This window comes from Lemur catta, chromosome 1, assembly GCF_020740605.2.
Source record: "Lemur catta isolate mLemCat1 chromosome 1, mLemCat1.pri, whole genome shotgun sequence".
In the NCBI taxonomy this organism is placed as follows: Eukaryota; Metazoa; Chordata; class Mammalia; order Primates; family Lemuridae; genus Lemur; species Lemur catta.
In genome coordinates this window covers 102,606,947-102,621,758 of record NC_059128.1, presented here as the reverse complement: position 1 = coordinate 102,621,758, position 14,812 = coordinate 102,606,947, and the positions used below count along the sequence as shown (strand labels likewise).

Genomic DNA, 14,812 nt, shown 5'->3' with positions numbered 1-14,812 from the left:
CCTAAAGGACAAGAATGAGGCACAGTGTAAACAGGAAGATACTATTAAGGGTTACATTTCTTAGGTATTTGGCAGGCAATCTGAGCAGATGAGGAGGAGGAAGATGGAGCATGGCTGGCAGGAGAGGGGAAACAGCAGTGACTAGGCTGGGACCTCTGCCCCAAGGCCTGGCCTCTGTAGGATCCACTTATTACATAGTTGACACTGGGGAGGGCATCTTTTCCACAGCCTTCTGATGCTTGAGAGGCTGTGGCTTCCAGAAACTCTACACTTTATCACAGAGAATTTATGAATGAATAGGTGTTGAAATTTTCTATCCCTGTAATTTTTCAACTTCTCACTCTGTAGTCCTACTCTTTTCCCTTTCCTTCCTTTTCTAAAATTAAAAAATGTGCTCATAAAAAAGCAAATTAGGTCAGACGCAGTGGCTCACGCCTGTAATCCTAGCACTCTGGGAGGCCAAGGCGGGAGGATCACTTGAGCTCAGGAGTTTCAGACCAGCCTGAGCAAGAGCAAGATCCTGTCTCTACTAAAAATAGAAAAATTAGCTGGGTGTTGTGGCATGCAGCTGTAGTTCTAGCTACTCGGGAGGCTGAGGCAGGAGGATCACTTGAATCCAGGAGTTTGAGGTTGATGTGAGCTATGATGATTCCATGACACTTTATCCAGGGTGACAGAGCAAGACTCTGTCTCAAAAAAAAAAGCAAAAAAAAAAAAAATTAAAGATTTCTATATCATTTTCAAAGTAAGAAGAGAAAATCCCTCTCATACCTCCTAAACAAACACTGTCTTTATTCCTCAACCATTTTGATTAATACAATAAATAAGGAGTTTGAGTTTTATTGTTGCTTTTAGAAAAAAATTTTGGTGGGCATCAAATTCTTGGCAACAAACATGCCACTGCCTTTTGTGAGAGGTACATCCCAGCCCCCGAAAGCTTTAGACCCAGTGTCTTAATAGGGCCATCTCTCCCTGCTCACTGGTCATTTCAAATGAGTTTCTATTTTTTGGTTGCTGTGGAGAGCTACAACTGATCTTGTTTTTCTCCACTTTACTTCTTAGCTTTCTTTACATTTGAATATTAGGACTACGTGTTAGGATTTCTGCAAGTGGCCTTGCTTTGCTTTCCTGTTTCCTGCTCTGTCACAATGCCTTACAAGTGACATATCAAAATCCAGACTGGCCGAGATCAACTGTGTGGTGATGATGATGACTATCATTGCTAAGAGTCACATTTGTACGGCACTTGCAGCATGCACACCATGCACAGTCCTTTCTTTGTCTGATAGGCAGGAAAGGCAGCTAGTTTACAGGTGAGGACACTTAGGGGTTGTGACATCCTTTAGGTCAGAGCTGATGTGGCTGATGTCAAAGCACCCGGGTTTTGACTCAGAATTGCCACTACTTGAGAAGTCTTTGAAGGCATAAAAATAGTATCTTAAAGCTGCTAGAGCATTTTGAACATCAGCCTTAGCCCAAATAACTGCACCTACTCTTTCTTTTCTTCTTGTCTGGGTGCTACCCTGACCTTCCTTAATAAGAATGGCTAACATTATTGCTCACTTACTGTGTGCCAGGCACTATGCTAGGGTTATTACTTGTTCTTCTCCTTTCCTTCTTAACAACTCTATGGGATAAATGCTATTATTATCTACACTTCCCAGGTGAGAAAATTGAGGCTTACGGGAATTAAATGACTGGCCCAATGTGGCAGAGTTTACTGGTAGAGCTAGGGTTCTCACCTCGGCACTATAGCGCCACAGCCTCTGCTCCTAAGCACCAAGCCAGGCTGCTGCATTCAATATATAACAGCTGAAAGCCCTTGGATTGGGAATTACAAGAAATGAGTTCTAATCTTGCCCCTACCGTTAAACTCTCTGTGACTCTGACCAGTCACTTCCCTTCCCCGGACCTCAGCTTCCTCAAGTGTATGATGAAGTAGGATGACATAGTTGATCTTTAAGGTTCCTTGGTGCTGGCAGTCTGTGGTTCCCTCATATGGACACAGATGAGAGGTTGGTTATGGAAGTAAATGGTTTCCAAGCTCATTTTCCTAATGGTACCTTCCGTCCCCTTTCTCAGGTCTATTCTGTTAACTTTATTTGACATCAGCTGCATCTGAACATGCCTCCATGGCCCGAGTTTCTATGGCCTCCAGCCTTGCAGAGAAGCTGGATGCTTTGTTTGCAGTGCAGGCAGGTTGGGCAACAGAGGCTACTGAGGAACATGTATCTGTCCTCAGCCAAAGGCCAGGACTGCCTGGATAATGAAATTGGGTCAGGTGCTGTTGGGTAACTAAGACTCTTTTGGGACCCCTGCACTGCTATTTATTAGGATACTGGAAGGATATCCATTAACTAATGTGATTAGAATATGTGACTAACAAGGCTACAGAGTGAGTTAACTCCCAAATGGGTCAGTGATCTCTTCTAAGGGTCTCTTTGTTACTTTGTTCCTTCTACCCTTCCTTCTTGCCACTCAGTCTGTGCCCTGCTGAGAGGCTAAAGGGCAGTAAGAGGTACTTTCTCTGTCTCCTTCACGATATGAAGGTTTGGTCAGACTGCTTTTAGACCAGCAGGACCTGGTGAAGCAGTCTCTTATTAAATGGCAAGCCCGTAAAAGGTAAGGCACTAAAATAGGTCATTAATCATAATTTATCTGACCTGATTAAATGTTGTTAGAGTTACAAACAAAAGTCCTGCTCATATCAGCAAGTGGGAGGGTACATAGTAATCAGCATCTTTTTGATTTCTTAGAACAATGACAGAGTCCAAGCCTTTGCCTCTTCTTTCTCTGACTAGTAGCTTAATTTAAATGTTTATTTTTGACCCTGAGCGCCAACCATGTGCTAGATGATTATAGAGATGTAGTTTAATCTTTATAAGACCTCTATGAAATAGTTATTATCCCCATTTTACAAAAGTGAATACTGAATCTCAAAGTATTTTAAATGATCTGCCTTAGGTTACTCAGGTGGTGAGTAATAGAGCCTTGATGGAGTCCAGATTTTTCTGTTTTCAAGTGCAAAGCTCTGCTTTTTACATTATACTATATGGAGTAGTTAAAGTCTGGCAGATCACTCAGTCCCACCTCTATGGTGTTCTAGTACATCTACAAGTAAAGATAACATTTGGGCAGTTTGCTATGCAGTTACCAGTAGTGCATGTTGTATATTTTTATTTTTGTGAGCCCTGTTCTAGTTTGATTTATTTTCCCCTCAGTATGGTAAAGTACAAAAAGCAGGGCCTCTGGATTCAGACAGCCCTGAATTTGGATTCTAGCTTTACCACTGGACATTAAATAACTTTGCCAAACTTGAATTTTCCAACTTATAAAAATGGAGTGATGTCCGCTTCATTGGTTGGTATATTTGTTACCTATTGCTGAATAATAAATTACCCCAGAACTTAGCGGCTTAAAACAATACTTATCGGCTGACGGTTTCTGTGGGTGGGGAATTAAGGAGCAGCTTAGTGGGGTGTCCTTGCTGGGGGTCTTTCCTGAGATTTCAGTCAAGCTGTTGGCTGGAGCTGTAGTCATCTGAAGGCCTGACCAGGTCTGGAGGATCCGCTCCCACGGTGGCTCACTCATGTGGCTATTGGCAGTAGGCATAGTTCCTCATTACATAAGCCTTCTCCGTAGGCTGTTTGAGTGTCCCTCTAGCATGGTAGCTAACCTCCCCCAGGGTGTGTAATGAGACAAAGAGAAAGAGAGAACAAGAAAAAAGCTTCAGTACCTTTTGTGAACTAGTTTCCAAAGTTGCACACCTTTACTCTTCTGCTTTATTTTATTCATTAGAAGGGAGTCACTAAGTCCAGCAGTCTTGTGTCAGGTTTGAGTTAGCCTAATTGTGTTAACTCTGACCAGGGGGCCAGGAGGTTTTATAATAATTCAATGGCCAAGTAAATGCTTTTGAATTTATGGTTTATTGTGAGGCTTTCACACACCAACAATCATGTAAATATATTCAGCACACAAAGATAGTAATAAGAGAGAAGGGGAACGAGCCACTGAACCCCAGTGAGTAGCTCGAGAGACCAGTATACTGACTGATGAACCCAGCAATTCTGGATTTCTCCTGAAACACCATCAGGGGTTGGGGGTGGGGGAGGAGTTGTTGCTCTTTTCCCAGTAGAGCTTTCAGCAGCAGCTGCCTATGAAAAAGTGGCCTCAGAGTTCTTGCTGGCAGAGCTTTTGTAGGCATCACAGCCATGGTCAGTTTTTTTGTGATTTTTATGGCCATCCATAGGAGTGTCTGTAAGCCATTATCTCAGCCACCTTTTAGCTGTACTTTCTTATCAGGTCTCTGGTGTGCCTGGCTGCAGCAGGTATAACTCAGTCCACCATACAATGCTTATCACTTTGAGGGGTCAGCAGTTTTACTGTAGGCTGAGTTACTTGTCATAAGTGACACTTACTTTGAGACATTCAGGATCACAAACGTTATTATATATCAAGCCCACACTCAAGAGGAGGGGAATTAGGCACCACCTTTTGAAGGAGGGGAGAATTTGTGGACTGGCAGGACTATTTCCAAACCACCATAGGTGGTTAAGCCCTGAGGGGCCCCCTCTCTGACCACTGCTGATAGGTGCTCTGAGAGCCTGGTTCCCTTCTTTGCTGCATGAGTCCACTGCCCTGTTCAGCAAGTGGCAGGAACAGGCATTCTAATTGAGCAGCTACTGTAAAAGATAGAAGTGACAAACCTTTTCATTGATCCAGAGGCTAAAGTGATAGTTGTTATAATGACTCCCTATAGGGGTAGAGTGATGTGGCTTGGATTCATTTTCTCTTTGCCTAGTGTACTAGTAATGTTTCCATCATCCCAAGTGTAAATAATCAGGGCATTATTGTTTGAGTACATTAGGTAGAGGGGATGTTCCTAAGCTACATTCAGTCTTTGGTAAGATGAGGAGAAAGCAACAAGAGATCTAACCATTGAAAATTATTTCTTGTAGGCCTATACTGTGTAAACATGGCCAAAAAAATGATTGGGGGTTAGCTAAACTAATAAGTAGCATTTGAGGCCATGTTCTCATCTATAGTAGAAACCTGCATGTAATACCACAATAGAGGAATAGAAAAGGGAAGCATATTCTCCTCCTGCACACCAAGGCAGGAGTGAAGACCATCCCTACCCCTTTCCCAGGTCCTGATCTTTAAGTCTGGGTCCTTTCAGAATAGTGACTTTAGAGGTTATAGGGCTATATGTGAACTCAACTTTTAGCCTTTTTTTTTGAGACAGTCTCCCTCTGTTGCCTGGGCTAGAGTTCCGCAGCAACCTCAAACTCCTGGGCTCAAGTGATCCTCCTGCCTCAGCCTCCCGAGTAACTGGGACTACAGGAGTGCACCACCACGCCTGGCTAATTTTTTCTATTTTTAGTAGAGACAGAGTCTTACTCTCTCTCAGGCTGGTCAACTTTTAGCCTTCTAGGTGGTTCTGATCTGTAATCTTGGGGATGAGTCCCTAAAGCAAAAGCTGATAGTACCAAATTCAGAGTACTGTTGTAGTTAGTTAAATAAATGACCCAGAGTGGATGTTCTCTCTGGGGCAAAGGAGAATGAGAATGAGAAAATGTACCACATATAAGCTAATTTCTGAAGTTTATATCTCTACACTAGATCACTTCCCTGAGCTCCAGACTTGATAATTCAACTGCCTACTTGACAACTTCACGTGGATATTAAATGACTGTCTTATCCTTAACATGTTCTGAACCTTGAACTCCTGGTTTTTACAACCACTATTTCTCTATTCCCTCAAAAAAAAAAAAAAAAAAAGCAAACAAAAAACCACCCTGATTCTTCTGCAGTCTTCTTCATCTTAGTAACTGGTAACTCCATTCTTGCAGTTACTCAGGCCAAAACCTTGGAGTTATCCTTTATTCCTTTTTCTTTCACAGCCCACATTCAATCCGTTAACAAAAACATTAACTCAACCTACAGAATATATCCAGAGTCTCACCATTTCTCCCCACTTCCTCTGCTACTGTCCTCTTCCAAGCGACCCTCTCCCTTGCCTGGATCACTCTCATAGCCTCCTTATTCGTCTTGCATACTCTGTTGTCTCTCTACAATTATTGTCCACGTGGTATCCACAGGGAGCTGTTAAAACATGCAAGTCATTTGATACCTGCACTTAGTATTCTTCAGTGGCTTCCCAACAGATGTGGCAAAGTGCCAGAGTCATCACGGTGGCCCACAAATTGCTCTATGATCTGGGGCCCCCGTCTCCCTGATTTCATCTGCTGTCTTCTCCTCTTTACTGTGTTCCAGCCACACTCCTCTTTGCTGTTCCTTGTACATCAGCACAATCCTGCCTCAAGGCCTTTGTTTTTCCTTCTACCTGGAATGTTCTTCCCACAAATATGTGTGACCTACTCCCTTATTTTCTTCATAACTTTGCTAAAATTCACTTTGTCAGAAAGGTCTTGCCCAACCTCTCTGTGACTTATCTGGGATGTAGTGGGTGCTCAGCAGACGTTTGTCAGATGAATGAAACACAGCTGGAGGCAACATGTGGTAGCTTCTCTGCTTGTTGTGCCCCCTGCATGAGGCTGTTCTGGTTGCTGCATGACTGTGGCGCTCACTGCTTGAAGTGCTGGATATTTTCTGACTTCTGAAGAAGGCTTTGAGGAAGGGTGACCAGGTTGGGCAGTAAGCCTGAGACTTAACTAAGTAGCTGTGGGAACAGGATAGAGCCAGCCCGACCACTCGCTTCTGTAGTAAGGAATTTTCCCTTGAAAAACAAAAAGACATTCCTTTGTAACATCCTGTCTAGAAAGCACTTCACACTGAGTGGCACTGAGCAGGCCTCGGTTTGGCAGGGACTGGTTACAGAGACAGCTTGGGCCTTGCCCATTCCACTCTCTTGTCCAGGTGCCTGTGGAGGATGAATGTAAAGACCAGTTTGTGAGTAGTATAAGCCAAGAAAAGCCAAGCCAGTTAAAGGTGGCACATGGGATTAGCCCATGATATAATATAATTTTACAGGCTTTTATAGTTCTCAAAGTGAATATTTTGACATCTTATTTATCCAAGAACACTGGGAAGTCAGCAGGGGCAAGAATTATTTCCATTTGATAATGGGTATAAAAACAGAAGCACAAATTATTAAAGAACCAGCAAACCTGACATTTGGACCAAGGTGTATCAATTCACTTTCCCATCTTGCCAACAAAATGACATCTGGCCTGCTTTGAGTTTTATTGCTTTCTGATTACTGTAACTGGTGAGGCATTGGTGGAAAATATGGTTGAGATAATGGAAGGCTAAGTTCAAAGAGTTAGCCTCCATCTCAGGCTTCTTAGATCATTAAAACTTAACCTAATTTTTAGACTACAGGTGCTATTTAGTTCTTCCTAAGTGATCCCTAAAAGCAGAGGAGACCAGCGCCTCTAGGACATCTAGCAATTCCCTCTATGTTGGGTTCATTGAGATTGTTGTGAATCATGTATACAGGCAGATTCTGTAAGCTGTGTATAAAAGCTCTTGGGACACTGGTTGAATTTCCTGTTCATTCGTTTCTTCCCCTTGTGAAGACCAGTTTGCTGGATTCCCTCTTCCCTGGGAGAGGCTGGGTCATTGTTATTCATCAAGTAGCTTCTCCAAACATTTATTGTTTTTACATGCCTTGTAATAGGATTTGATTGTAGGTGTTTGATTTTAGGATCTCTCATTTCCTTAAGGGAGTGTGTGACATTTGACATGATGCATAATCGTTGTTAGTGCAGGTGTTTTAAGAAAAACCTAAATTGATAGAGGGGATGATAATAGCCTGTGTTTGCATTTTCTTTAAAGGAGGGCTTAATTTAGGGCAGTTGGGCCTGTGTTCTTTTCCAGTAGGTTGGAGAACACCTACATGAGAAGCTCACATATTAGTAACCCTGCTATCTGCCGGGGCTGCTTTGGTGGGTGGGGATAGGGGATGGGGTTGGTCCCATTACCCTGTTCTGACCTGAAATGCTCTTTCTGAAAGCTGAATATAAGGGTGGGCCATATTCTAATGTAGCCAAGACTGACTACATTAGAAACAGGGCTCTGAGCCAGTGGGTGGGGCCTTAGTATCCTGTTAGAGTAGGCTTCCATGGTAACTGTGTCTAACACTTTTTCACAGCTGCTCCTGACATCACTGGCCATAAACGGAGCGAGAACAAGAATGAAGGGCAGGATGCCACGATGTACTGCAAGTCTGTTGGCTACCCTCACCCAGAGTGGATATGGCGCAAGAAGGAGAACGGTATGCCCATGGTGAGTAGGAGGCAGCCTTGGGTCTCTGTGGTTGCTGGAGTTTCTCCTGGGGAGGCCCAGACATCTGGTCCAGTTGCTGTAACAGCTATATCCTCAGATGTGTGCATGGCTTGGATCACTCTTTCTAGAGTCATAACTGGTTTACACTGTGAATCTGGAGGTCATGGACAGTCTGTCCAGCATGAAATCCCTGTACATGATTTGTTAAAGGTATCTGTCTGGTAAGGGTCAGATTGCTTGCCTTCAGGTAGGATGCTGAAAGAACGAAGCCTAATCATAAATTTTTGCTATTATTCTAGTTCCTTTATCCTAAGGAAAATACTGTTCTTGAAGTGGTCTTAGAGCACCTGTCTTATTTTTTGGGAAGACATAGTATTAAGGGCAATTACAGTACACAGAAAATACTGATAAGGAATTGGGGCAATATGAGGAAGCCCAGGGGCAGCCTTAGATATTGAGAATCTGACAGTATTTGCTCCAGAAACGTTCAAAGAGAACATCTTTTCCAATTGGTGGGATGATTCCTGATCGTGTTTTAAAGGGTGTTTTAAAGCCTTAAACTCTTTCTTACTTTCTCTCTAATTTAATGTTTTTTGACCTTTTCTGTGAGAGGGCGTATCATACATTCCTCCCATTCCAGGCATCTTCTTTGACTCTCAGTCTTCAGAATCAGGAAGAGCCTTAGAGATCATTTAATCCAGCTTCTTTGGAAAGGTTCCATAGTAACCAAGGTGAATTAGTGGCAAAACCAGGGGTTTTATCTAGTCTTTTTATTCAAGTCCATTCTTCCCACTTCATTACCTCTTGACAATAAAATGTCAAGTGGTAATAATAACTCCAACATCAACAATGGTGGCTAGATTTCCTCATTAATAAGGAGAATCAGAATGAGGAATAGAAAGGTGAAGCTGCTGAGTTGAGTATTTTCAGGGTAGGCCCTTGAAAGTTCAACAAGCCATTGAGTTTTCTAAGGAGATGGTGAGGGAATGCCTATTTCTCTCTACTGGTCACTGGGAAGGACAGTCCTTGAGCTTTAGCCAAAGTAGGTTGGAGTTACTCAATGGGTGTTTTCATCTCTTGAAAGATGAAGCTTGAAGCATCACAGAATAGCTCTTCTTTGGAAGGCTGTGAGTTTCCCATTTCAGCCATACCCACACTCAAATGCAGGCACAATTTAATGCCGTATCTCTGCAGTCCCCAAGCTCCGGGCCATGGACTGGTACTGGTCCGTGGCTTATTAGGAACCAGGCTGCACAGCAGGAGGTGAGCAGCAGATGAGTGACTAAAGCCTCATCTGCATTTACAGCCTCTCCCCATTGCTGGCATTACCACCTGAGCTCCGCCTCCTATCAGATCAGCAGCAGCATTAGATTCTCGTAGTGTGAACCCTACTTATAAACTGCACATGCGAGGAATCTGGGTTGTGTGTTTCTTATGAGAATCTAACGCCTGATGATCTGAAGTGGAGCTGAGGCAGTGATGCTAGTGCTGGGGGGCAGCTGCAAATGCAGATTATCATTAGCAGAGAGGTCTGATTGCACAATAAATGTAATGTGCTTGAATCATCCCAAAACTCTCTCCGACCCCGTCCGTGGAAAAATTGTATTCCATGAAACTGGTCCCTGGTGCTAAAAAGGTTGGGTACTGCTGCTATACCTGGAATCATTTTGGGGATAATCTTCCCCCTTTTTCTCTGCGACTTCTGGTTATGTGTTAATTGTTGCAGGGTAAAGACACACAAGTCCATTTTTTCCCTGCTAGGATCCCCTGAACTGAGTGTGCTGCAAGCCATCCCAGGTGCACTGAAACCCCAGCTTTTGCACTCTCACACCTCTGCCTTTGCACAAATACAGATCTCTGCCTGGAGTACTTCTCTCTGCTTGATCAACTCTCCTTCTCCACCATCTAGTGCAAATGTTAGCTCTTCTGAGAATCTTTCTCTGACTCTTTCTGGCAGTGGCCACTCAACCTGTGCGCCCTCGCACTCCATACAGACTCCTTTGGGGCTTTGTAACACATTCTTGTAACCAGTCATCCCTTTGGCTATCAGTTCCCTCTTGAGGCTAAGTTCCTTATTCATTTTTATGTCATACTTCTCCCTGTCTATATCACCTTCCCCTTAGTAGGATATAACACATGCAGTGTACATTAGTATTTGTTGATTGATTGAATAACCTTTCCTCTAATCCTGTAGTCCTGAAGGAAAGGGAAGTTATGAATGTCCCCCGCTCTGACTAGGAGGGAGTCCTTAGCATTGCTGTGGAGGAAGTTTAAGGAAACTTTTCAGAACATACCAAGTGCGACGAAGTATATGTGCTGACTCTGAAATCATCGGACAGGTCTGACAGTGGGGGTCACAGCCCTGCTTCCCTTATCCTCTTCCTGCTACTGTTTCTTATCTGGTGTTTGAAGCAGTGTTTTACTAGATTGTTGATCTTTTTTTGGATCTGGAGGTGGTAGGATCTCTACTCACTGCGTGGAGGTTAGAGAAGTCCAGAGGACCAAGAGTAGGGGAGGCTTGTACCCTGGCTCTGTGAGAAGTTTGTTGATTTGTTGTTGCTGTTAAAGGGAAGTCATTAATGAAGTACTCAGAGTTCCTTGGACAAAGATGGTACCTGACACTGCTCTTTCATTCCAGCCAGTGCCCTGATAAGAATGGAGAGCATCGGCATCCTCTCTTGGACACTGGCCCATCTACTCTGACCTTTGTGTGTTCTCACTTTTTCTACAGGAGCTTGTCAATACTTCTGGCCGCTTCTTCATCATCAACAAGGAAAATTACACCGAGTTGAGCATTATGAACCTTCAGATCACAGAAGACCCTGGCGAGTATGAATGTAATGCTACCAACTCTATTGGCTCCGTCTCCGTTGTCACCATCCTCAGGGTACGGAGCCACCTGGCCCCACTCTGGCCTTTCTTGGGAATTCTGGCTGAAATTATCATCCTTGTGGTGATCATTGTTGTGTATGAGAAGAGGAAGAGGCCAGATGAGGTTCCTGATGGTAAGACCATCCCTACAAAATTGTTTAATGTTGGGATTGTTTCCTTGGGGTAGTATCCAAGTACCCAAAGAGGCCTATAAAGATGTTGGGATTCAGTCCCAAAAGGAAGGAAGAAAAATTCTTATACCAATTCCTAACTCTCTACCCCTAAGGTTTTTTGCTTTAGCCACCTAGAGATGTAACTAGCCCTCTCTCCCTGGGGTTCTCCAAACCCCAGTCCTGTCTGCCTCTCAGGCCCCATGTAGTGAATGGGCAGCTGTCAGTCTCTTTGTTCAGCTCTGTCCTCCTTCAGTACAGATCATCAGGCAGATTGAGCTTGAGGAAAACCCAAGTCAAGCCTAGAGGCCACCCCAAGATCGCAGGTCACCTGGCCTTTCAGGCAGATTTAAGGTATCTAATTGGTTGTCATGTGGTTGCCTGGTGTGGCCCCCATAGGTAACTGCCCCAGCCCAGTCATACTGTTCTCAGCAAAGCCATTGATTGGAACAAGCCAGCCTTTGGTTCCTTTGGTTGGCTGTTTGATAGGTCTTCAAGGCTCTCTGCTGGTTGACTTTTCTGTATTTCACAGATACAAATGGTGGAGCATGTCTGATGTATCCACTGACCCAGGTTAAGATGGAGAAAGCTAGGCGGTAACACCTGGAGTCCATGCCCCAAGGCAGTACCCTCAAGCTGGCTTAGGGTCAGAGAAGGGAGTGGACAGTAACAGCAGAACCACAGCAAATTATTAAGCATTAGAAAGAAGTAAGAGCTGAAATCTTTCATTACTGGATATGACTAGAGTCAGAAAAGTCCTGGGAAATTTTTGTAATTTTTGATCATGGATTTTCATTTTCAACTGTGATTATAGGCAGGGAGAAGCTACTGATGGAGACTTGTATCAGTAGTATTTCAGATGCCTAATGAGCCCTCCATCCCCATCCTCCAGCCCTTTAACATGACCAGCAAAAGGAAATTAATTGGCCACCAACCATTACCACCACTTGTCTGTCACTGGCTAGACTAGAATGGTGTGCCCCACACATAGTATGCCCCTAAGCTCAGTGGAAGCTGACCTGGGGTGATGGTGGGGTTGTGAGCTATAGACCTGGATTGATGGTGGGGTTGCCAGCTATAACCTGGGGTGATGGTGGGGTTGCCAGCTGTAGACCTGGGGTGGTGATGGAGTTGCTGGCTATAGACCTAGAGTGATGGTGGGGTTGCCGGCTGTAGACCTGGGATGATGGTGGGGTTGCGAGCTGTAGACTTGGATTGATGGTGGGGTTGTGAGTTATAGACCTAGGGTGATGGTGGGGTTGCCGGCTGTAGACCTGGGGTGATGACGGGGTTACCAGCTGTAGGCCTGGGGTGATGGTGGGGTTGCCGGCTGTAGGCCTGGGGTGATGGTGGGGTTGCCGGCTGTAGGCCTGGGGTGATGGAGAGGTTGCCAGCTGTAGTTTGGCTGATCTGGGACCTGTGCTTGTGCACTTGTGGTGCTGTATTCTTCCCCACAGAGTTGACTGTCCATATGGCTGAACAGTTGGACTGTGGCACCCCACCATGTCTGTCAGTGGAGGATACTAAGTGAGGTCTGGTGCTCCCCCAGAAAGAGTGTAGCCCCAAAGGCATGTCAGTGGCTTTAGACTCTCTGGAAGGACATGTTTGAGAGCAATAGCCCTGTCCTTTTTTTTCCCCTTTCTTCTCAGCAGCTCCTAAATCTCTTTGTCCGCAGTACGTAGAGTGAGTATTAGGGTGAGTGAGGTTGGAGAGATTTTTTGTTGACACTGTTGATGCCTTTGGGAAGGCCTGGTGAGCTCCCCTCCAAATGTACATTGAGCAGTGAAGTGGATGGAGGAGCGTGATGGGCGTCTTCTGGAAGCAGATGGGCCTTTGTAAGAGTGGTCTAGTTCCCTGCAACATGGCAGTATCCCCAGGAGTTTTGCTTTCCTACTCTGTGAAGTGAACTTGCTTTCTTGGGATTATCATGTATCCCTAATGCTTTTTTCTCCAGATTTTTCTTTCCTGCTACTTACCAGGACTCCCAAGGCAGAGTACACCTGTATTGAGACCTGAGAGTAAAGGGAGAGAGTTGCCTGCCTTTCGTGTGTTTTCTACTCTGGCTCTTTGGGAGCAGTTATGCCTCATTCCTAAAAGGGGCCTTCCCATCCCCTCAGAATGCTTTTGCTTTGCCACATAACACCTTCCTCAACCCACCCTTTGGAAAGGTTGAGAGGCAAAAAGTCAGGTAAGAGAAGGCAAAGATGGGCTTCAGAACCTGATTTTTGAATTTTAAGACAGGCTGGCTGCCACTTTCATGACAGAGTGACACGTTGGCCTAGGATGTCCCCGTCAGAAGTCCAGTCTTTATCCTAAGAAGCCATTACATTTACGAGGTTGCTATTGCAGTGTATGTGGCAGGCCTTCTGGTTAGATTTGAGAAATGGTTAGTATTGTTTTGTTGGAAAAGTGCAGACACCTGCCTAGGGAAGCAGCTATCTTTTTAAGAGTTTCTTGCTTATTGAACTCAAATCGGGGACCAGTTTTTATAGGAGACATCTGTGGCCAGCAAATGTTTTGAACAGCTTCCTGGAGGGAAAATACTTCTTTTAAGCTAAGTTACTATGTAGACAGTGAATGAATCCCACATAAGAGATGACTGCAGGGTAAGTGCAAAGTAAAACCTCCTTGCTCTAGTCTCTTGGGAGAATACTGTAATGCAAGCAGCTTTTACTTCTTGGTTGCTGAATTGGGGTGAAAAGTGTGGGGTGCTGGAATGATTGCAGTGTTTGCCTTCTCTCCTTCCCTTCCTGACAGCCAGTGTGGGCCAGGCTCCATTCTCCACCTCCATCCCCTGCCCTTGCTCCAGCATCCCCATTCCATGCTTTTCTCCTTGGTCTCTCCACCTTTCTCCCAGACTCCTCCCTGCTCCCACATCCTGCCCCTTTTTCCTCACCTCTCCTGGAAGTAATTGTTAACAACAAAAGAGGTCAATTGTTCTTCTGTGAGTTTTCTTTATTCTGTGGCTTTTTCTTCTTTAGCCACTCTCCCCTCAACTCCTATGCAGTTCACAGCAAGGATAAACTCACCTATATGCTTTCTTCCCATTTATTCCCCCCACATTTGCTTATAGATACATGCATACTCTGCTTTTTCAAATAAGTGAATTATATTTGATACAAACTTGGGAGTTTTAGGGGTGATAAATTTTTACCTATCAGATAATCATCTGTGGCTCTGTGTTGGCTTATTTATGCCATTTTGAAAATGGGAACCTTTTTTATGGGCCTGACATGCTTTTTCTATGCCAAGTAGGTACTTTATTGTCAAGATATACCTACGGTTCATTTCAGACTCACTGAACTGTTTATACAAACTCGTAGTATTTGTATTTGGGGTAGTTTGGGAGTTCCTGGTAAGTCATGCCCTTACTAGAAAAGCAATAAGGCGAACAATGTAAAAATATAAAAACATACAAATTTGAATTTATGTAGTATTTAGTTTGAGTGTGTTTCACTAGAAAAGCAAATATCACTTTAGAGTTCTCACTGAAAACACTTAGAGTTGAGGTTTAACTGCTT

General features: G+C 44.2%; 1 protein-coding gene across 4 annotated transcripts in view; it reads left to right on the top strand.

Moving 5' to 3' along the window:
- Positions 1–14,812, top strand: part of NPTN (neuroplastin) — a 66,757-nt gene that overhangs the window by 45,138 nt on the left and 6,807 nt on the right. For all 4 annotated transcript variants that reach the window (XM_045531618.1, XM_045531612.1, XM_045531604.1 and 1 more), the window contains exons 4-5: positions 8,117–8,250; positions 10,982–11,255. In XM_045531618.1, the coding sequence (XP_045387574.1) occupies positions 8,117–8,250; positions 10,982–11,255 (408 nt within the window). The remainder of the gene's footprint in view (positions 1–8,116; positions 8,251–10,981; positions 11,256–14,812) is intronic.